Source organism: Sinocyclocheilus anshuiensis, unplaced genomic scaffold, assembly GCF_001515605.1.
Source record: "Sinocyclocheilus anshuiensis isolate Anshui unplaced genomic scaffold, SAMN03320099.WGS_v1.1 scaffold375, whole genome shotgun sequence".
Lineage (NCBI taxonomy): Eukaryota > Metazoa > Chordata > Actinopteri > Cypriniformes > Cyprinidae > Sinocyclocheilus > Sinocyclocheilus anshuiensis.
Window position 1 is genome coordinate 1,466,571 of NW_015549594.1, and position 22,212 is coordinate 1,488,782.

Genomic DNA, 22,212 nt, shown 5'->3' on the forward strand with positions numbered 1-22,212 from the left:
AAATTCCAATTGTTTGTACATGCCTCCATTTGGGGGATGTTTTATCTTGGTTTTGTATTTAAAGGATTGCAGCAAAAGGGTCGGGGCGATTCTGTAGCCAGAAAGCCCGTAGTATGAAGTGTGTCCCCACACTTCATATGTATTTTTCTAAAAGTCAGGTATGCATCTTACTCTTAGATTCGTCTTTGAGAATTTGATGTCTTGTATTGATTTGATATCTTTGAATTGGCTATGTAGATAATTGGCATAATACATATTTACCTGACTGATAATACATTGTTACATTTGATTTATTCTGACTTTGAAATTATTTTCTCAAGTAGATTAAGTGAAGGCGTATGTTTCCGCAAATCTGCGTCTAGGGTTAAGTGCATACTAGATCTCAGGTTAGATGAAGCATGGCGCACATCAGGTGAGATTATAGATTTCTGACTAAGTGCTTGACTTTAGTTAAGTTGTACTCAATTGCATTAAATATGGGTGGCTAGTCATAGTACTGGTCATAACCACTGGTTATTGTCTCAGCTTTAATTAAGTTGTATGTAATTATATTAACTATCGGGGGCTAGACAAATAGTACTAGCATAACCGCTGATTATTGTTTGAGTTTTATTCAAGTTGTACATAGTTATTTTAACTATCGGGGGCTAGATAAAAATACTATTGAAATATTAATATATTTCATAGTACTAGCATAACCGCTGATTATTGTCTCAGCTTTAGTTAAGTTGTACATAGTTATATAACTATCGGGGGCTAGACGAATAGTACTAGCATAACCGCTGATTATTGTTTTGAGCTTTAACTAAGTTGTACATGGGTAACTGTAGGGGGCTAAACAGAACTACTATTTAAAGAATGGTAAGCATGGGCGACCTATTAAATAGTATTAGTCATAACCTCTGGCTAATGTTCAGACTGGTGAGTTTGTGATCGTGGGGCCCACGTAAAACGGCCAACGTGAGGCACCCTGAGCGAAAGAGTAAATATAAAGTAAAGAGTTAAATAGAATAATCAAATGTCAGAATAATAATAATTAGAAAGACAGACAAACAACCAATTTGCCTTTCAACCTAAATTCGAGGTCACAATAAAAAATGGAGTCAGATTAGATTATAAAATGGAGTCAGATTAGAGTTTAATTTAAATTAAATAACTTTGCACGCTGAAAAGACCGAACACGCAAGAAACCTTTAGCCACCACTGGATACCTTCCTTGGGCCAAGTTGCGTGGACCTTACATGTTTTTTCCCCACAAATGTTTCTGTGTTTTTCAGTGGTGTTATTGCCTGTGTAAATGCGTCCCTTGCAAATAAACCATAATAAAATTCAATAAAACTACTTTAATATAAGAAAAAGTATCATTAATATAGCATTTAAATGTATAAACATAAATACATATGATATCAAAGATTCAGACATAACCCTGTTTTTGTATGTTCTGTATCAGGGTTCTATGTAACCCTGGTTTTATTTATTTATTTATTTTATGATATTCAACTGTAATTCAGGAAGTATTGTGTTTCATTTTCATTACCTTTTCAGTAACCACACACAGGTGTTTCCACAATATAATTAAATTGTGTGAATTATAGATTGTGGGTCTGATAATGCTTGACATCGAAGGGAAAAATGAATTTGAGTTTTTGTACAGCTTCATATAGACTTTGTATCACTGGGCTCCAACTCTTAGAGCACAATAATAGAGAGCTGAATCTGACAGAGTTACACCAGTAATAGTGAGTTCAGTGGATGATTGTGGTATAGTCGACTGAAAGCGAGGATCAGAGGGACTCCCACCTCCACCTCCTGAATACTTATATATTAAATAGTGAAGCTCTTCGTTAAGATACTGTCTGTACCAATAAAGTCTAACATAACTGCTGCTTGTATCATATGAGCAGCTGAGGGTCACAGTCTCATCTTCCTTTTTTATGACACTAGTTTCTTGATTGGGTCCAATCTGGTCTGCAGTCATCACACCTAAAACAAGCAAACAAAATAGGAGTCAAGTAACACAAAACTATCCCATTGGATGTGTCTGTATACACCTGTAATTATTAAAAGAGTCATATTGTACCTGAAGTCAGAATTAAAATCATCAGCAGGTGTTTTTCCATGTTGACTAGGTCAGATCAGGTGTGTGTTAATGTTCTCTGTGCCCTGAGCTGTAGATCTGTGAGTCTCTGCAGTTTCACACTCAAACACACTGGAACTTCCTGCTTTCTGTGTGATGATACCGTCTGCCGCTTCTCATGTTTTTGCTTAGAGGAAGGCTTTCGCAACTGCAAGAAATTATACATATATTTATTTATTTAGCAGATGATTTTGAAGAAAAATACAAACATAAATGACTTTGTTGTGATGGTTTTAGGCTCATGTGATTTGAGTTTGGAAGTTCCTGCCAAGTACATTGAGTGTGAAAGTTGCTGTATGGTGTATCTTTCTGTAATTATGACTGTAGAGGATGGATGCTGATACAGGGGCAGTATTTTTACAGTTATTATTTATTTCATGTTTTTGTATGAATGTGTTTTAGTCACAGTGTTTTAGAGCACAGTAGTACACAGCAAAGTCTGACATACGCACATTCTGGATTGTCAGTGGAACTGTTCTTCATGTGGAGATCAAAAATATCTCTCCTTAAAATCAGGCTCAGTAGATCCTTCACAAAAAGTAAATACTGTACACTCGGCATAAATGCTGGTGCTCTACTTTGTAGTTGTTTGTACCAGAATAAAAATCTTCATTTGTAGCTGTGGTAAAATAATTGCACAGTAGATTAGCTAGATCTCCTTTATTTGCAGTCTTTTCTCCAGAAGGCTGTTCAACTCTGTCTTGCTCCCAGCACACTGAGATTGCCTGCTTTTCAGTCTTTAGCACTAAAGATCTTCCTGCTCTTTATGAAATGCTGCTGTACATTTGAGTCTTTATCTACTCTGATGATTTGCTTCATCAGATTTCTGCAGCCCCCCCAAAAAGTTAACAATGCTTTAAATAATTGACTTTATTTTTTAAAGACCCTTTCAAATCTAGAATTTATCAAAAATGGACAATTCTACCATTATTGAATTATTTGTTTCTTTTAGAAATATCCTATCATTAGGCTATTACTTCGATCATATTCTCTAAAATCATTATGATTGTGTCCACCAAAAAAATGACAATTTTGTCATTGTCAATCATTTTTAGTTCAGTTTTTACAAAATATTTACTGTACGTTAATTAGAATTAAAAATCAATGAGCCAAATAAATTTACTGAACTGAGTTAATGAATAAACACTAAAATTACAGCACATCCACAGGATTTGGGGTAATAAGACATCTATCATGCTGGTTGTGATAAATACTTAAATAGATAATTGTAACACAATAAAAAAAACAATGAATACATAGTAATCTTAAAAATATAATACGATGATATTATCTGAAATTACCTACATTTATTATGTTTTCTGTAAGTATGAAAATGCTTACAAATTTGTGTCTTCTGTTGTGCATTGTTTCATGTCTACCTATTTTTTTAACATTACATATTCTAAAAAAAATATTATCCAACTTCTCACACAGGTGTTTCCACAAGTGTAATTAAATTGTGTGAATTATAGATTGTGGGTTTGATATGGCTTGAGATCAAAGTGAAAAATGAATTTGAGTTTTTGTACAGCTTCACATACACTTTGTATCACTGGGCTCCAACTCTTAGAGCACAATAATAGAGAGCTGAATCTGACAGAGTTACACCAGTAATAGTGAGTTTAGTGGATGATTCTGATGTAGTCGATTGAAAGCGAGGTTCAGCTGGGCTCCCAGTATCACTCCATTCCCGAGCATCTTTCCACATTAAATACTGAGGTTCTCTATTAAGATACTGTCTGTACCAGTAAAGTGTAACATATCTGCTGCTTGTATCATATGAGCAGCTCAGTGTCACAGACTCTCCTTCTGTACTGATGACATTTGCACCCTTGTTTGGCCCAATCTGGTCTGCAGCCATTCCACCTGCAAGTATTAAAATAAATATTTGCTTACATTCTGAAAAATCATGTGAGTTAAATTCAGTCACATTAAACATAATTATCTATTTTCCTTAGCATTGGCATCAAAGAGTATTTTACCTGAAATCATGATTAATATCAGTACCAAGTGTCTGTCCATGTTTTCTAAGTCAGATCAGTTCTGTTGATGCTCTTCTGTTCTCTGGGTTGTGATGATTGTGATGAGTTTTGCAGGAACTGAGTCATACGAATCTGGAACTTCCTGCTCTCTGTAGAGATGATGCTCATTTTGGTAAATGAATGAAAGAGGTAGAGAAGCAGATCTGTAAATGGCATGTTATTTATTAAATAAAAAGGAGGAGCTAATGATCCTGTAATGAGGCTTGATAATATGAATATGTGGTGTATATTGCCATCTTATTATAACAGAATTACAACATGAAAATTAAGTTTAATTTCGTAGTTTCCTAATTAATTAATTAGTAAGTTTGTTTTAATGTATTAATAAAATTAATGAGAATTAAAGTCTGATGGAATACATTCAGTGTTTAGCATTTTGGGAATCTTATTCTCTTATTGTTTTGTTATTCAGTCTAGAAAATGTAACAAGATCATATGGGATGAATGTGCATGTGCATCATGTGGATTTGCACCTCGTCATATAACTGAGCACTTCCTCTGTTTTTGTATGAGTGTTGAGTGTGTTTCCGTCACTGTGGGCTGCAGAGCACAGTAGTACACAGCAGAGTCAGACACACACACATCCTGGATCATCAGTGGAAATGTTCTTGATGTAGAGTTCAATGTTGCAGAAAATCTCTTCTTAAAATCAGGTTCAGTGGTGTATTGACCCAGAATTAATGTTGGTGATCTGTTTGGTAGCTGTTTGTACCAGAAAAGGTTTATGTTTGTAACAGTGGTAAAATAATTACACATTACAATAACTTGATCTCTTTCACTTGCAGTCAATTCTCTTAAGGACTGTTCAACCCTGTCCTGTCCCGAAGACACTGGAAAAATAGACAGAAAAAGTAAATCATTAACATTATTAGGAAACTAAGTGTAAATATTTAGTAACCTATATTTAAGTAAACTTTTTTCTGTTTAAGTATGCAGAAACAAAAAAATGTACTTACCATCATAATGTGCTATGAAGCATAGAGAAATCAAAGCCCATCTAAACATAGTTGATCTATGAGGTAAAAGGTTGAAATTCACTCGGCTTTCAAAAGCTCTGTGTTTATGTCACAAAGCTCTTCTTTAAATGTTTGTATCATGTCACATGATATACTCATACATGAAGAGAGCAATTCTGACCCCTTGTGGATGAAGTTTGAAATCGCTAAACATGATGATATTCTGCAAACCCTGAACAATTCTTTATAAAAGTATGATTGGTATAAATAGTGTTTTTGAACAAATGCTTAATAATCACTATACTTATGTTTTACTTGAGTATGTTATAAAGCTTTTCATTCATTTTTAGAATAACTGAGTATGTACTGCATGCTTACAGTCTGAGTTTAAATGATCTTATGACACACTCTGTCAGGTTCAGCAAAATACCCTCAGATATAAACCCCTCTTTTCTCACCACCTGGGAAAAAGCAAATGCATCTAAAGTTGATTTTATCACCTCTTTGAACATGATTGCCTTATAAAATGTTATGAATATCTGGAATAACATCTTTTAACAGAGTCTTTGTGTCACCCTTTCTGTTATATCTTTTTATGTTGTGAATGACAATCTGTAATGCTGTTTTTACTGAATAGAGGGGTGTCACCTACAGTATAGCAGATATGGAGGTTGGATATGTGTCATGTAGATGCAATAGTGTGTATCAGGTTTTTGTAGTAATGATTATATGCAGATGAATAACTGCAGGATAATTTAACACTTGAACCCTCGTCAGCAAACTCCAGTGTTTTGGTTGGTTTGATTTCATTTCCATGCGTTGCATCTGCAAAAGTAGATCAAATCTTAAAGAACAGGTGTTTAAATTGAATCTATATTCAATTTAGCCGTATCAGTATAGAACACAATATACTGCATGAAGAACACTTTATACTTAATTTTGAGAAGAAATTAGCAGTTCTGGCTGCTCAAGAGTACTGGGATGCAAGACACAAAGCATTTCAATACTTACATGCAAAGGCAGAAATTAGAATGACAGAATGGAGCATCTTTGTGTGTGTTTCTTATTCTCTCTCTAACAGACTTGAAGTTTAAGAAGATCACATCATTTATCAGTGCTTTAAACCCCACCTCTTCTAGAGAGCTCTTTGAGAGAGAAGATCAGATCAGATCTGTTTCATACACCACTGGATAATTTAATTACTATTCATCCTATTGTACCCTCTTGTGGTTGCTTACTACTGTAACTCTGCCATATAATATACATACAGTAAGTCCTTAGAACACAACAAACAGAATATGAACTACATTGTTCCTCATACTTTGGTAGTTATAATACTTTAGATCTCATAAAGTTAATGACATTCATTTTGCACAGCACTAACTTAATTAGATTTTTTAAAATTATATGCATATTATTGTTGTGGGACAGAATTAAATAGAATGTGGATTTGCACCTTGTCATATAACTGAGCACTTCCTCTGTTTTTGTATGAGTGTTGAGTGTGTTTCAGTCACTGTGGGCCTCAGAGCACAGTAGTACACAGCAGAGTCAGACACATGTAGATTCTTGATCATCAATGGAAATGTTCTTGATGTGGAGTTCATTGTTGCAGAAAATCTCTTCTTAAAATCAGACTCAGTGGTATATTGACTCAGAATGAATGTTGGTGATCTGTTTGGTAGCTGTTTGTACCAGAAGATATATGGAGTTCCAGAAGTAGTATAAGTACACATTAAAATAACTTGAGCTCCTTCATTTGCAGGCATTTCTCTTGAAGACTGTTCAACACTGTCCTGTCCTGAGGACACTGGAAAAAAAAAACAATATAAGTCATTTACATAAATTATTAGCATTAAACTTAAAACATTTAGTAACCTGGATGTAAGTAAAGCCTATTCTTTTAAAGTATCACTGTTCAACACTGTCCTGTCCTGAGGACACTGGAAAAAAAAACAATATAAGTCATTTAGATAAATTATTAGCATTAAACTTAAAACATTTAGTAACCTGGATGTAAGTAAAGCCTATTCTTTTAAAGTATACAGAAATTGAAAAAAAATGTGCTTACCATAATAATGTGCTGTGAAACAAAGAGAAATCAAAGCCCATCTAAACATAGTTGATATATGAGGTAAAAGAACAGAAAATTAACTCAACTCTGCTCTCAAAAACTCTGTGATTATCACACAGAGCTCTTCTTTAAAGGTTTGTATGCCACATGTTACACCTATAAATGAAGAGAGCAGTGCTGACCCCCTGTGGACGAAGTTGGAAATTGCTAAATATTGGCTTCCCAACTTTATAGTAGGCAAAAGACAGTATGTGAGAAATAAATTATGTCCAAATTCACAGTACTCATAAAAGAGTAGGCGAAATGTACCCTGATGCCCTACTACTTCTGGCGTGATTCTGAAGTGTACATAAGATGGACACTTTAATATCCCATGAAGCCATGGTAGAGGATTTAAGAATGGCAGTGACAGAAAGCAACTGATGCAGATAGGTCACGTGACAATGACAACATTGTAAACATAGTACACTCATCAAGCATTTGTTCAAAAACACTATTTATACCAATCCTACCTTTATAAAGAATTGTTCAGGGTTTACAAAATAACATCATGGCTGCATCTGAAATTGCATACTCTCTTGAGTAGGTACTTTTTTGAAGTAATTACTTCGTGGCCACAAAAAAAATAAACAAATATTTTATCACCTTTTTGAACATGGTTGCTTTCTAAAACATTATGAATATCTGGAGGAGCATCTTTTAACCGAATCTTTGTGTATCACCTTGTGAATGACAATCTATAATACTATTTGCTGAATAGAGGGGTGTCACCTACAGTATAGCAGATATGGAGGTTGGATATGTGTCATGTAGATGCAATAGTGTGTATCGGGTTTTTGTACAGTGTTCTTGTGTTTCCTGTCACTGTGGGCTCCAGAGCACAGTAGTACAGAGCAGAGTCTGATATAGATGCAGAGGAGATCTCCAGATACACAAGGTTTTCTTTGTCTTTGGTGACTTTGGCAGTGAATCTGGAATCTACATTAGACTCCTGAGCTTGTTTTCCACTGTCTAAGATGAGCACAATGAACTCAGGAGCTGATCCGGCATACTGACGGTACCAGTGAAGAGCATATGCAGATGAATAACTACAGGATAATTTAGCACTTGAATCCTCATCAGCAAACTCCAAAGTTTTGGTTGGTTTAATTTTATTTCCATATGCTGCATCTGCAAAGGTAGATCAAAGTTTTTTATTTATTGCAATATACAACATAAACAAAAACACTTTATACTTAATTTTGTGCAGAAATTAGCCTGGCTACTCAGAGTTCTGGGGTACAAAACACTTCAATACTTACATGCAAAGGCAGAAAGCAGAATGACAGAATGGAGCATCTTTCTTTGTGTGTTTCTTATGCTCTCTCTGACAGACATGAAGTTTAAGAAGATCACATCAGATATCAGTGCTTTAAACCCCACCTCTTCCAGAGAGCTCTTTGAGAGACAAGATCATATCAGATCAGATCTATATCATACACCACCGTCATTTGAGTACTATTCATATCCTATAGTGCATAGTACCCTCTTGTGGTTACTAAGTAACTCTGTCGTATGATACAGTATATGAATATGATCTGGATTAATTCATCCTACGTTGGTTGTTATAGTACTTTAAACACATAAATCAGATTATTAGTGAGTGTCTGTTTAGATGTGCATATTCACACAGAGTGAATTTAGGGATGTGGTTTATTTTGGTGGTAAAAAAAACAGTTATTCATTTGATATACCTGTACAAAAAACAAAAGCAAGTTGAATTGTATTTAAATCAACTGATCTTACATCGTAGAGTACAGTGTTAACAATTAATATTCATAATAGTATTGTTAACACATAAGCATAATTTATCATACCACTTCTTCAACTACTGTATATGATTTACCCCATGTCACATTAATGCAGTGTAAATTTATAATTATCTATACTTATAGAAAAAAAATTGGTTGTACACCTTCATCTGTGTCAGGTTTTTATACAGTGTTCTTGTGTTTCCTGTGACTGTGGGCCTCAGAGCACAGTAGTACAGAGCAGAGTCTGATACAGCAGCAGAGGAGATCTCCAGATCCACACGTTTGATTTCTTTTGTGACTTGTTTTTCTTTTCTGAGTTTAGTAGAGAACCTGCGATCTACATCAGATGTCTTAGTCTCTTTCACACTCTCCATTATAAGCACAAGAAATTGAGGAGCTGATCCGGGATACTGACGGTACCATTGAAGTGATTGTGCAGAGGAATAACTGCAGGATAAAGTAACAGTTGAACCCACTGCAGCAGATTCCTCAGTGCTTTCTGGTGTGATTTCACCTCCAAAACTCACACCTGGAAAAGAGAGAGAGAGAAAAAAAAAAATTTAAATTTCAAATAGTGCTGAAATTGATTTATAACAGTGATTTGAAATTGTACAATACATACAGCAAGTGATACTAGTTAATTATATTAAATATTAATATTGCATTATCATTGTGATTAGATTTTAAATTGTAGTAGCAGAAAAAATGTACATTAAGGACGTAATAAGTTTATCTTTTCAGTGAAAAAGTTCATTATGCATGTAAGATGTGAAAATCATTTGACAAAATATTATATGTATATTCTCAAATTAGAAATGCAAAAGCATGCAAAACACACACAAATGCACGTACTTGCCAAGGCAGAGAGCAGAATGACTGAATGAAGTATCATTGTACATGTGTGTGTCACTACAGCAGGACTGAGCTTTGTGACAGTCAAGAAAATGTAACAAGATCATCTCAGATCTATGCTATAAAGATCTATAAACTCCTCCTCGTTCAGTCTGATGCCAACAAAAACTCCACTCATATCTACACATATACTAACTAAATGCGAGATCTTATGGAGGTTCACAGAAGATTATGAATAGCATTTTATGGTATAGACCTTATGTAAAATTTAAATTTATAGTGATGAGCACTAAATTTAAAATTCTTAAAAATATATAGGAGTAGTTTACAGCACTAGTTCCAATTTGTGGAATTGTGAAATGGATTTAAACTGGGTTCAAATGTCATTCCAATTCTGTGGAGTTTTATGCTTCAGTTCTGTGCACACAGATTTTAGGAAAGAGAGTTTTTGTATGAGTGTTGAGTGTGTTTCAGTCACAGTGGGCCTCAGAGCACAGTAGTACACAGCAGAGTCAGACACATGCACATCCTCGATCATCAGTGGAAATATTCTTGATGTGGAGTCCAGTGTTGCTGAAAATCTCGTTGTAAAGAACTCAGTGGTGTATTGATTCAAAATGAATGTTGGTGATCTGTTTGGTAGCTGTTTGTACCAAAAGAGATAATTAGTTGTGGAAGTAGTAGTATAATTACACATTAAAATAACTTGAGCTCCTTCACTTTCAGTCATTTCTCCTGAAGACTGTTCAATCCTGTCCTGTGCTGAGGACACTGGAAAAATAGACAGAAAAAAGTAAGTCATTAACATGAATTATTAGGAAAGTATACTTAAAAATGTATTAACCTGAATGTAAGTAAACCATTTTCTTATAAAGTAGGCTTATACAGATGTACTTACCATCATAATGTGCTGTGAAACACAGGGAAATCAAAGCCCATCTAAACATAGTTGATCTATGAGCAAATATTCACTCAAATCTTGTCTGTGTTTATCTCATAGTGCTCTTCTTTAAACGTTTGTATCATGTCACATGATATTCTCATACGTGGAGAGAGCAAGTCTGACCCCTTGTGGATGAAGTTTCTAATTGCTTAAAAATTGTTACTTTGGAAACCATTTTTCACAAAATTAGTATTAGCCTGAATATGTTTTTGAACACATGCGTGATCCCCACTACTCATCTCTCAATTGTAAAGCCATTTAGTTACTGGATATAGCAATGGGCATTATGTGCCTATTTTTTCTTTTTTCTTCCTTGCATTAAAGTAAATGATCTGAAGAAAGTGTGAAAAATACCTTTTATACACAATGTATTGACCACATTTGTGCATGTGAAAAGTTGATTTCTGCCGTATTGTTTTAGTCTGACACTTTTCTGAACATGCTTAGATATACCAGAGGGGTCTGAATATTATTCACGATTTAAGGGTCACATTTCTCCCTGTCTGTATAAGACTATTGTTTCTTTTCAGAGTAAGGTTTTTGCACAGCGTACTTGTGTTTCCTGTCACTGTGGGCCTCAGAGCGCAGTAGTATAGAGCAGAGTCTGATAATGCAGCAGAAGAGATGATCAGATCCACATGGTTTTGTTTTTCTTTTCTATTATTAGTACTGAATCTTTGATCCACATTAGACTTCTGAGCTTGTTTTGCTCCATCTGAGATGAGCACAAGGAACTCAGGAGCTGATCCGGGATACTGACGGTACCAAAGTAAAGACCATGCAGATGAATAACTGCAGGATAATTTAACACTTGAACCCTCTGCAACAAACTCCTCTGTTTTGTCTGGTGTGATAGTATCTCCATTACTGGCACCTGCAAATAAATGTGAAATGTTAGGTTTGTCATTTTAGTCTGAAAGGGCACTATACTGAAAATGGAAGAATTTAAATAGTTCATGTACTTTTAGTGCACTTTTTATATATATTAAGTCCCCAAATAATAAAACCATGCTTAATTCTTCACTTTGATCATAAAGGTAAGGCTTTTAAAAGCAATGGTACTTACATGCTAAAGCAGAGAGCAGAATAACTGAATGGAGTATCATTGTGTTTTTGCTTACAGTCTCAGATTAAATGATCTTATGTCAGTTTTGACAAACTACTGTCAGATATACTTTAAGCCCCTCCTTCCTCGCCACCTGGGAAAAAGCAAATGTATCTAAATTAACAATCCATGCGTGCAATAATACATTGTGCTTTATAGAGGGGTGTTAACTTGTGTTAACTAGCAGATATGGGGGTTGGATATGTGTGATGTGGATGCAATACTGTGAATCTGTTTTCTGTACTGTATTGTTGTGTTTCCTGTCACTGTGGGCTGCAGAGCGCAGTAGTACACAGCAGAGTCTGTTACAGCAACAGAGAAGATGATCAGATCCACACGTTTGATTTCTTTTGTAGCTTTTGAATACAGACGAAGATCAGGCTCAGATTTGTTTGAATATTCAGTGAGAAGAAGTAAAAATGTAGGTTTTGCTTTGAGATACTGGCGATACCACTGGAGAGAGTTAACAGTGACACCAGTGGTACTGTAGTTACAAGACAGAGTCACATTTTCACCCTCAAAAACATGTTTTTCTAAAGTAAATGGTTGTATTGTGTCAGCTGATGAAGTTTCTGTGAAAAAGAAAAGGGATTCAATTAATCAAGCAATAAAGTGATTAAACCATCTATAATGTATATATAAAATCTATATATACAGTGTCACTTTTTGTGACACATTTATGTATTTATTTTGACTGAAATAATACTGAAATGATCTCTTACCCATGCAAAATTGGATTATTATCCAGGTAAAAAGAAACATGTTTGCAGAGAGACGATGATGGCAAAACAATAGTTCTTCAATAACTATTTGACTCTGTCATCCTCTCAAACTGTCAGCATCAGTGTGAATGCTCCTCCCACTGCTGGAGTGTTTTATTCTGTAATAATTGGACAAGACGTCTTTGTGGGGAAATATAATCAACAGGATGAATGTCATAACACACATATTAATAAATATTGCATTAACAGTAAGCAGCACTTATATAAATTGGTATATCATTGTAAATATGTTTACTGATGTCACTGTGATGGCTTCAAAGAACAGTAAAACATTTTTTTATTTATTTATCAAAATAAATCACATTGAATATGTATATTTACGTTAAGTACGTCAACAACTGCACGTTTCAGAGCTCTTAGTTCTTGTCAGGATGTTTATGTGTTTCAGTCACTGAGCTTGAGGATTTGTTGAGATCTGCATGAAAACTTTCCTCAAATTCTTTTTCACTGCTGCTTGATCCAGTCGAGAGTTTACGGAGCATGTAAACTGGTAATCCATTGGTTTTATGTTGGTTCCAGTAAAGATAAGGGTATGAATCACTGGTACTGTAAGTGCAGTGAAGTTTAACCATCTCATGTTCAGAAGCTGTTTGAACTCTTGTTGGTTGATTGACAGAATCTTGTGTATTGCACTCTGTCAGGAGATATAAAAATGTAAATAAATCAGTTTTCATGTATATTCTGATGTAAGGAGGAATAATTCAATTTAAAAGCAAAGTTATTTTACTTAGCACTGCAGCCAACAGAAGTAAATTCCTTAGCCAGATAAACATAGTTTACTTAAAGCGTATAAAAATTTCAAAGGCAATATTAGTAAAATATGATTATGATAAACTTGAGGCAGTCTTAGTTTAGATTTCACTGTGTGTGTTTGCACAGGTTAAACACATATAGGAGGAGCTTGCAAATAGGATACAATTCTGCCACAAAGTGGCCAGGATGTGCAATTACATAACTTAAATTAAAAATAAAAGTAACTCTTAAAGCAGAACTGGTTGCAGTTTTTTTGACTTCCAACACAAGACACAGCGCAAACAGTAAAATTATTTTTTTTTAACCATTGTTTTTTTTTTTTTCCGAGGCTCCACTGTTTCATTATTTACTCAATAATTAATGTACCTGTTCCCATAATAACAATGATTAGAAAGCATCTGCCCATGTTGAATAAGATGAGCTCAGTTCTTTCTTGAGCCCTTCAATGTTCTGCAGTGTGTGTGAAACACTGGAGGTCATAAAGACACCCAGGAACTTCCTGCTCACTGTCACATGATGCTGTTTGCTTTGAATACAAACTGCTCAAATGAGCACAAATGGTCTATCTGCCTGTCTGTCTGTCTGTCCGTGAAATGGAAATAAAAATATTTTTGTATGAGCTTTGAGTGTATTATGTCACTGTGGGCCTCAGAGCACAGTAGTACACAGCAGAGTCAGACACACGCACATCCTGGATTGTCAGTGGAAATGATTTTGAAATTGTGTTGAGATCGCCGTTAAATCTTTCCTTGAACTGAATCCTTGAACCAAATTTGCTCAGCATGAATTCTGGGACTCCATTTGCTTTCTGCTCATACCAGAAAAGATTTGGCGATATATCAGTGGTTTCAAATTGACAGCTGATTGTTACAGCTGCTCCTTCAACAGCAGTTTGAACTGTTGTATTTTGTTCAACACTGTCCAGAGAATCACATCCTGTAATTTAATGCAAAACAACCCTGATGAGGATCTCATATTCATATTAGGAGTATGTTACAGAATAATATATTCCTTACAGAATTTACAGACTTACCCCAGAAATAGTATGTGATAAAGAAGACTACAATTCTTTTCCAGTTTGTCATCACTATAATTGTTAAAATAATCCGTTAAAATAATCATTTAGATAAAATGAACTTGTTGAAATCTACAGTAGACTCTTGTTTCAGATAAAGTTGTTGTAACACTGTCACATATGCAAAGACCTGCAGGAGGAGTCTGACTGCAGTGTGTCTATCTCCTCCTCCTGAAGGATTCTGGTTTTATCAGCTGTAACAAAGTTGAGGGAGGAAGGAGTAACCGGCTTACCAAAAAAAGTAAATTTGAAGTAGTATTGTCTTATAAACAAACTACAGTAATCTTTGTTTTATTTACAACTTCAAAGATTTTTTTATTTCAGTGTGAATATATTACTAGAAGAAGCTGTAAAAAAGAGAGACTTGTTAATGTTGATGTTATTCTTGAGTACTATATTGTTTTTTTTTTATTTTACATTATAGTTATGCATTTGTCGTCAATGTCAGAGAAATGTGTTTTTGTGTGAGTGTTGAGTGTGTTTCAGTCACTGTGGGCTTCAGAGCACAGTAGTACACAGCAGAGTCAGACACACGCACATCCTGGATTGTCAGTGGAACTGATTTGGTTTGTGTGTTCAGACTTGCATTAAATCTTTTCTTGAACTCTTCTTCATTATTTCCATAAGTAGCAACTCTGTTCAGCATGTATTTTGGGAATCCATTTACTTGTTTCTGGTACCAGAAGAGAGTTGGGCTTGGATCAGTGGTTGTATATGAACAATTAATTATTACAGCTGCACCTTCATCTGCTGTTTGAACTCTCATATTCTGGTGGACGGCATCCTCAGATTTACACCCTGGAATTTAGAAAAAAAAATGTACCAATTTAATTAATTCAATCATTCTCAAATTAAAATGTAAGAAAAGTGTTTAAAATATACTTACCCAAGAAATATGAAATAAACAACATGAAATATTTTTGCCAGTGTGTCATCATAATACCATAAATATTCTGTGCTAAATTAAACTAAAATGAATGAATGCATCAATAAATGAACAGTAGGACAGCAGTTTTAACCCTCTTGTTGCTTCAGTCTCTCTTTGCTAAAGTTACACTGATCACATTTACAAACACCTGGAGGAGGAGACTGACTATACCACAGTATCTGAATACACATAGCTTGACTGAAAGAGTTTGTGATTCATTCTTTGAGTGAAAGGTGAAAAGGAAGAATATTTTAACAGAACTTTCCAGAACTGTTTTCTTATTACTGTATACAGTTGTCTCTGTTTCTATTTGTAGTTTGAGATTCTTCAAGAGGTTCAGCTTTATATAAGAATTTGAGAAATTATGCCTCCTTGTGGCATGTTTGAATAGATTTTGCTGATCTGAACTATTTTAAATTCAGTCACATTAACATAATTCACAAACAGTGCAACTGATGTCAGACTCAATTAAGAGTTCGACTTTGAGAGGGAAAATTTTCATGCAGATATCATACAAGGATTTTTCAGAGGAGATGATATAGATAATGATAATGTGATGTTTAGTCAAATCTTTCAAAATGTTTGTGATGTACTGTAATTCAAGAAATATTCTACTGTATTGTGTTTCCTGTTCATTACCCTTTCAGTAACCACACACAGGTGTTCCCACAAGTTTAATTATATTGTGTGAATTTTAGATTGTGGGTTAGATGTTGCTTGACATTAAAGGGAAAAATGAATTTGATTGTTGCTTCAGTCTCTCTTTGCTAAAGTTGCACTGATCACATTTACAAACACCTGGAGGAGGAGACTGACTATATACCACAGTATCTGAATACACATAGCTTGACTGAAAGAGTTTGTGATTCATTCTTTGAGTGAAAGGTGAAAAGGAAGAATATTTTAACAGAACTTTCCAGAACTGTTTTCTTATTACTGTATACAGTTGTCTCTGTTTCTATTTGTAGTTTGAGATTCTTCAAGAGGTTCAGCTTTATATAAGAATTTGAGAAATTATGCCTCCTTGTGGCATGTTTGAATAGATTTTGCTGATCTGAACTATTTTAAATTCAGTCACATTAACATAATTCACAAACAGTGCAACTGATGTCAGACTCAATTAAGAGTTCGACTTTGAGAGGGAAAATTTTCATGCAGATATCATACAAGGATTTTTCAGAGGAGATGATATAGATAATGATAATGTGATGTTTAGTCAAATCTTTCAAAATGTTTGTGATGTACTGTAATTCAAGAAATATTCTACTGTATTGTGTTTCCTGTTCATTACCCTTTCAGTAACCACACACAGGTGTTCCCACAAGTTTAATTATATTGTGTGAATTTTAGATTGTGGGTTAGATGTTGCTTGACATTAAAGGGAAAAATGAATTTGAGTTTTTGTACGGCTTCACAAAGACTTTGCATCACTGGGCTGCTACTCTTAGAGCACAATAATAGAGAGCTGAATCTGACAGTGTTACACCAGTAATAGTGAGTTCAGTGGATGATTGTGGTGTAGTCGACTGAAAGCGAGGATCAGAGGGACTCCCACCTCCACCTCCTGAATACTTATATATTAAATAGTGAAGCTCTTTATTAGGATACTGTCTGTACCAGTACAGATAAACATAACTGCTGCTTGTATCATATGTGCAGCTGAGGGCCACAGTCTCATCTTCCTTTATGACAATAGCATCTTTATTTGGCCTAATCTGGTCTGCAGTCATCACACCTAAATCAATCAAACAAAAACAATTTGTCAGTTAAGTTCACACAAAATTATCTCAATCTACCCCATTATCACCACTGTAATAAAAGTAAAAAGAGTCAATATACCTGAAATCATAATTAAAATGAGAAACAGGTGTTTTTCCATGTTGACTAGCTCAGATCAGGTGTGTATTAATGTAGTCTGTGCTCTGAGCTGTAGATCTGTGTTACTGTGAGTCTCTGCAGTTTCACACTCAAACACACTGGAACTTCCTGCTTTCTGTGTGATGATATCATCTACTGCTTCTCATGTTTTTGCTCTGCCGTTGGTTATAGGAAAGCTTTTGCAACTGCATGAAATTACATTTGTACTATTCTGAAGCTGTCTGAAACTTTGCATTACTAGCACTTCTTGGGTTTATTTCCTGCTTAAGATGAATTGCTTTTTGTATTCCTCATTTGTAAATTACTTTGGATAAAAGTGTCTGCTAAATGAATAAATGTAAATGTAAATATATTTATTTAGCAGATGATTTTGTCTACGAAAAATACAAATATGAATGGTTAATGAACCAATAATATTAAGAGTAATACAAATTTTAACATGAGCAAAATAGTATTGATCTAGTTCAGACATATATATATATATATATATATATATATGTACATTTTGAGTGTGGAAGTTGCTGCAAGATGTTGTATTTTTCTGTGATTATACCACTAACTGACTGCAGAGGGAGTCTTGCACAAAAGTTGTTATCTATTTCTATATTTAGTTCTGTTTTTGAATGAGTGTTGAGTGTGTTTCAGTCACTGTGGGCTTCAGAGCACAGTAGTACACAGCAGAGTCAGACACACGCAGATTCTTGATTGTCAGTCGAACTGTGCTTGATTTGGAGTCCAATGTTGCAGAAAATCTCTCTTTAAATTCATCTTCAGTAGTTCCTTTACCAATTGTAAATTCACTCAGAATGAATGTTGGTGATCTGTTTGGTAGCTGTTTGTACCAGAAGAGATAAGCATTTGTAGCACTGGTAGAATAATTGCACTGTAGAGTAACTGGATCTCCTTTAATTGCAGTAATTTCTCCTAAAGGCTGTTCAACTCTGTCTTGCCCCCAGCACACTGGAAAATAGATTATAATTTACATACATTAAGTAACTAAAATAGTATCTGTAAAGTGTGATAAATAGTGATCTTTCTTACCAGAGTCCTGTGCTGAGAAGAAAAGCACAATAATCATCAGTTTTTCCATGGCTGAGATTAATGTTTTGATGTGTTTTCTAATGAATGTGTCTCTTTGTCTTTACTGTAGCTCTCTGTTACCTCTGTGCTGCTCTTCTCTTGATTTTTCAAGTCTTCAGGTCTAAATCCTCACATGTCGATGGCACTGTTGAGGGATGCTGCCCCCCAGTGCTGAATTGAAGCATTTCTAACAGATTAATTTTAAATTTAACACACATAGTCTAACATAACTGCTGATTGTTATTGAGGATCATTTTGGTCTGCACATCAGCTCATCATCTTCTCTGACAATATATTTATTTTGCTGTGCAACATACTGTAATATATGCCAGGAACAGTCTGTAGCAGAGTCGCCTGTTTCTGAGTGAAAGTGAGGCACGTGATCATTAGCTATGTTTCCATCTAAAGCTGTGAATTTAACTTTTACAAAAAAATTAATTTGCGAATAAAGCACCGTGTCCATCCCTTGTGTTCAAGAGAACAAAATAATATTGGAAGTTGAAAAATGTTATCTTACATTGATGTTTGGAAACACATCTTGTGAGACAGTTCTGAGAGGTAGTTTAACCATGATAGACTTCAGCTCAGGAATTTCAGAATGACTCAAACAACATTTGAGATTGTGTGCATTGGGATCAGTCTGCTGGTTAGTCCAGTTGTCTAATCACATGGTCTGTTGAGGCAAAGACACACAAGTTTTTTTGTTGTTGTTGCATGTTGTTCGCGAATTCAGCCATTTTCACATTATGTCTTAGTTTAGAGGCGAAGTTACAGAAATAAATTTGAATGTAATTTAATTTACTTTCTCTTCAATGTCTGTATCCTTCGTTCCATTCTTAAAATTTGCAGCTCTTGTGTATTAAAGCTTCACTATGAATCTAAGGGTTGCTGCTACCTTGAGGTCACATTTACTCATTAAAATTAATTTGTTTCAATAGATTTTGGCAGTGTCTGATTTTTTTTGCATACTGAATACTGATTGTTTCTGTGTATAATAGATTGTTGTTTTGATGAGGTTCAGTTTCAAAGCAAAGAATGAATTTGAGATTTTGTATGGCTTCACATAGACTTTGTATCACTGGGCTGCTACTCTTAGAGCACAATAATAGAGAGCTGAATCTGACAGAGTTACACCAGTAATAGTGAGTTCAGTGGATGTTATGATGTAGTCGAATGAAAGTGAGGTTCAGCTGGGCTCCCAGTACCACTCCATGACCAAGCATCTTTCCACATTAAATGCTGGGGTTCTCTATTAAGATATTATCTGTACCAAGAAAGTTCAACTTTATTGCTTGTATCATATGAGCAGCTCAGTGTTACAGACTCTCTTTCTGTACTGATGACATTGACACTCTTTAATCGCCCAATCTGGTCTGCAGCCATCATACCTACTATAAAAACATAAAATTTGTGTACATTTTAAAACATGTGGGTTACATTCATTCACATTACACTATTTTCATTAGCACATCAAAGAGTATTTTACCTGAAGTCATGATTACAATTAGTACCTAGTGTCTGTCCATGTTTACTAAGTCAGATCAGTTCTGCTGATGCTCTTCTGTTCTGTGGGTTGTGATGATTGTGATGCTCTGAGTTTCTGCAGTTACTCAGGATCTGAGTCATACAGTCACTCAGGGCCTTACTGCTCTCTGTTGAGATGATTCAGTTGAACCCTCACCCAGACATAAATATGCATTTAGTTTATTTTCTGTTGTACAGAGAGTAGATTAATGAAAGAGGTAGAGAAACACATATGTGAATCAGAGAACTGTTATTTGAAGCAAGGAGGAGCTAGTGATCCTGAAATGAGATAATATGAATATATGGTACATATTGCCATCATGTGGTTTCTTTTATTTTTTTCTTTTATTTTCTTTTCTTTCTAAATGTACTCTTTTTAAACAGGTATTTTAATGCATTTTATCAGATTTTGTTCTCAGTGTCTGAGTTGATATTTTGGGAATGTGATTCTCTTGATTGTGATGTGCTCCAATCTAATTTGTAGAAGGTAGAGTTATAGTTATGTCGGGTTTTTGTACAGTGTTCTTGTGTTTCCTGTCACTGTGGGCCTCAGAGCGCAGTCGTACAGAGCAGAGTCTGATATAGATGCAGAGGAGATCTTCAGATCCACAAGGTATTCATTGTTGTCTTTAGTGATTTTAGCCGTGAATCTGGAATCTACATTAGACTTCTGATCTTCTTTTGCACTGTCTGAGATGAGCACAATGAACTCAGGAGCTGATCCGGGATACTGACGGTACCAGTGAAGATAGTATGCAGATGAATAACTGCAGGATAATTTAACACTTGAACCCTCGTCAGCAAACTCCTCTGTTTTGGTAGGTTTAATTTCATTCCCATACGTTGCATCTGCAAATGTAGATCAAATCTTTTATGAACTGTGTATTGCAATATACAATATAAAGGAATACACTTTGTACATAATTTAGATGCAAATCACTAAACACTTCAGTACTTACATGCAAAGACAGAAAGCAGAATGACAGAATGGAGATTCATTGTGTGTGTTTCTTATGCTCTCTCTAACAGAAGTTTAACAAGATCGCATCAGGTATCAGTGCTTTAAACCCCACTTCTTCCAGAGAGCTCTTTGAGAGAGATAACATCAGATCTGTTTCAAACACCACTGAGACATTCGATTACTATTCATGTCCTATTGTACCCTCTTGTGGTTCCTTACTAACTCTGTCGTGTGATAGAAATCATCAGATCTCAATATACAGAATATGATCTGGAATAGTTCCTCATACTTGTTAAAGTTCTCTGTTTATATTCTCTGTTTAGATGTGCATATTATAAACACATAATGACAGGTGATGTGAATTCTGGTCATTCCAATTCGGTGGAAACACGGAAGCTTTGTGCAGATCTGTGCACAGAAGTGTGTTTGGTTATTTTATCCTCTGTAATGTGTCTCCCTGAGCTTTTGTTTCTTTTGTTATCTATTTCTATATTTAGTTCTGTTTTTGTATGAGTGTTGAGTGTGCTTCAGTCACTGTGGGCTGCAGAGCACAGTAGTACACAGCAGAGTCAGACACATGTACATCCTCGATCATCAGAGGAACTGTTCTTGTAGTTCCTCATACTTGTTAAAGTTCTCTGTTTATATTCTCTGTTTAGATGTGCATATTATAAACACATAATGACAGGTGATGTGAATTCTGGTCATTCCAATTCGGTGGAAACACGGAAGCTTTGTGCAGATCTGTGCACAGAAGTGTGTTTGGTTATTTTATCCTCTGTAATGTGTCTCCCTGAGCTTTTGTTTCTTTTGTTATCTATTTCTATATTTAGTTCTGTTTTTGTATGAGTGTTGAGTGTGCTTCAGTCACTGTGGGCTGCAGAGCACAGTAGTACACAGCAGAGTCAGACACATGTAGATTCTTGATCATCAGTGGAACTGTTCTTGATGTGGAGTCCAGTGTTGCAGAAAATCTCTCTTTAAATGCATTCTCAATAGTTCCTTTACCAATTGTAAATTCACTCAGAATGAATGTTGGTGATCTGTTTGGTAGTTGTTTGTACCAGAAGAGATAAGCATTAGAAAAACTGGTAGAGTAATTGCACAGCAGAGTAACTTGAGCTGCTTCATTTGCAGTCATTTGTCTTGAAGCTTGTTCAACTTTGTCTTGTCCCCAGCACACTGGAAAATAGATTTACCCATTATTCATGTACTGACACTGAGTATCTCACAAAAAGATAAAGTGTAAATAATGAAATAATGTTCTTACCAAACTCATGAGCAGTGAAGAAAAAAGTAATAATCACCCACTTTGCCATTGTTGCTCTA

The 22,212-nt window shown here is 35.1% G+C and overlaps 6 gene segments (V, D, J or C); all 6 read right to left on the bottom strand.

The window, feature by feature from the left end:
• Nucleotides 1-1,672: 1,672 nt before the first annotated feature.
• Nucleotides 1,673-2,120, bottom strand: LOC107658340 (T-cell receptor alpha chain V region RL-5-like). The segment is given in 2 exon segments: nt 1,673-1,983; nt 2,081-2,120. Coding segments are annotated over 2 exon segments (351 nt in total).
• A 1,566-nt stretch (nt 2,121-3,686) lies between these two features.
• On the bottom strand, nt 3,687-4,197 carry LOC107658341 (T-cell receptor alpha chain V region RL-5-like). The segment is given in 2 exon segments: nt 3,687-4,003; nt 4,120-4,197. Coding segments are annotated over 2 exon segments (357 nt in total).
• Nucleotides 4,198-8,014: 3,817 nt separating this feature from the next.
• Nucleotides 8,015-8,547, bottom strand: LOC107658342 (Ig heavy chain V region 914-like). The segment is given in 2 exon segments: nt 8,015-8,379; nt 8,511-8,547. Coding segments are annotated over 2 exon segments (402 nt in total).
• Nucleotides 8,548-9,127: 580 nt separating this feature from the next.
• Nucleotides 9,128-9,894, bottom strand: LOC107658344 (Ig kappa chain V-I region Hau-like). The segment is given in 2 exon segments: nt 9,128-9,531; nt 9,855-9,894. Coding segments are annotated over 2 exon segments (444 nt in total).
• A 3,178-nt stretch (nt 9,895-13,072) lies between these two features.
• Nucleotides 13,073-18,420, bottom strand: LOC107658345 (Ig lambda chain V-VI region EB4-like). The segment is given in 3 exon segments: nt 13,073-13,318; nt 17,968-18,278; nt 18,360-18,420. Coding segments are annotated over 3 exon segments (606 nt in total).
• Nucleotides 18,421-20,421: 2,001 nt separating this feature from the next.
• LOC107658346 (Ig heavy chain V region-like) lies at nt 20,422-20,921 on the bottom strand. The segment is given in 2 exon segments: nt 20,422-20,771; nt 20,882-20,921. Coding segments are annotated over 2 exon segments (390 nt in total).
• Between the last annotated feature and the right edge of the window lie 1,291 nt (nt 20,922-22,212).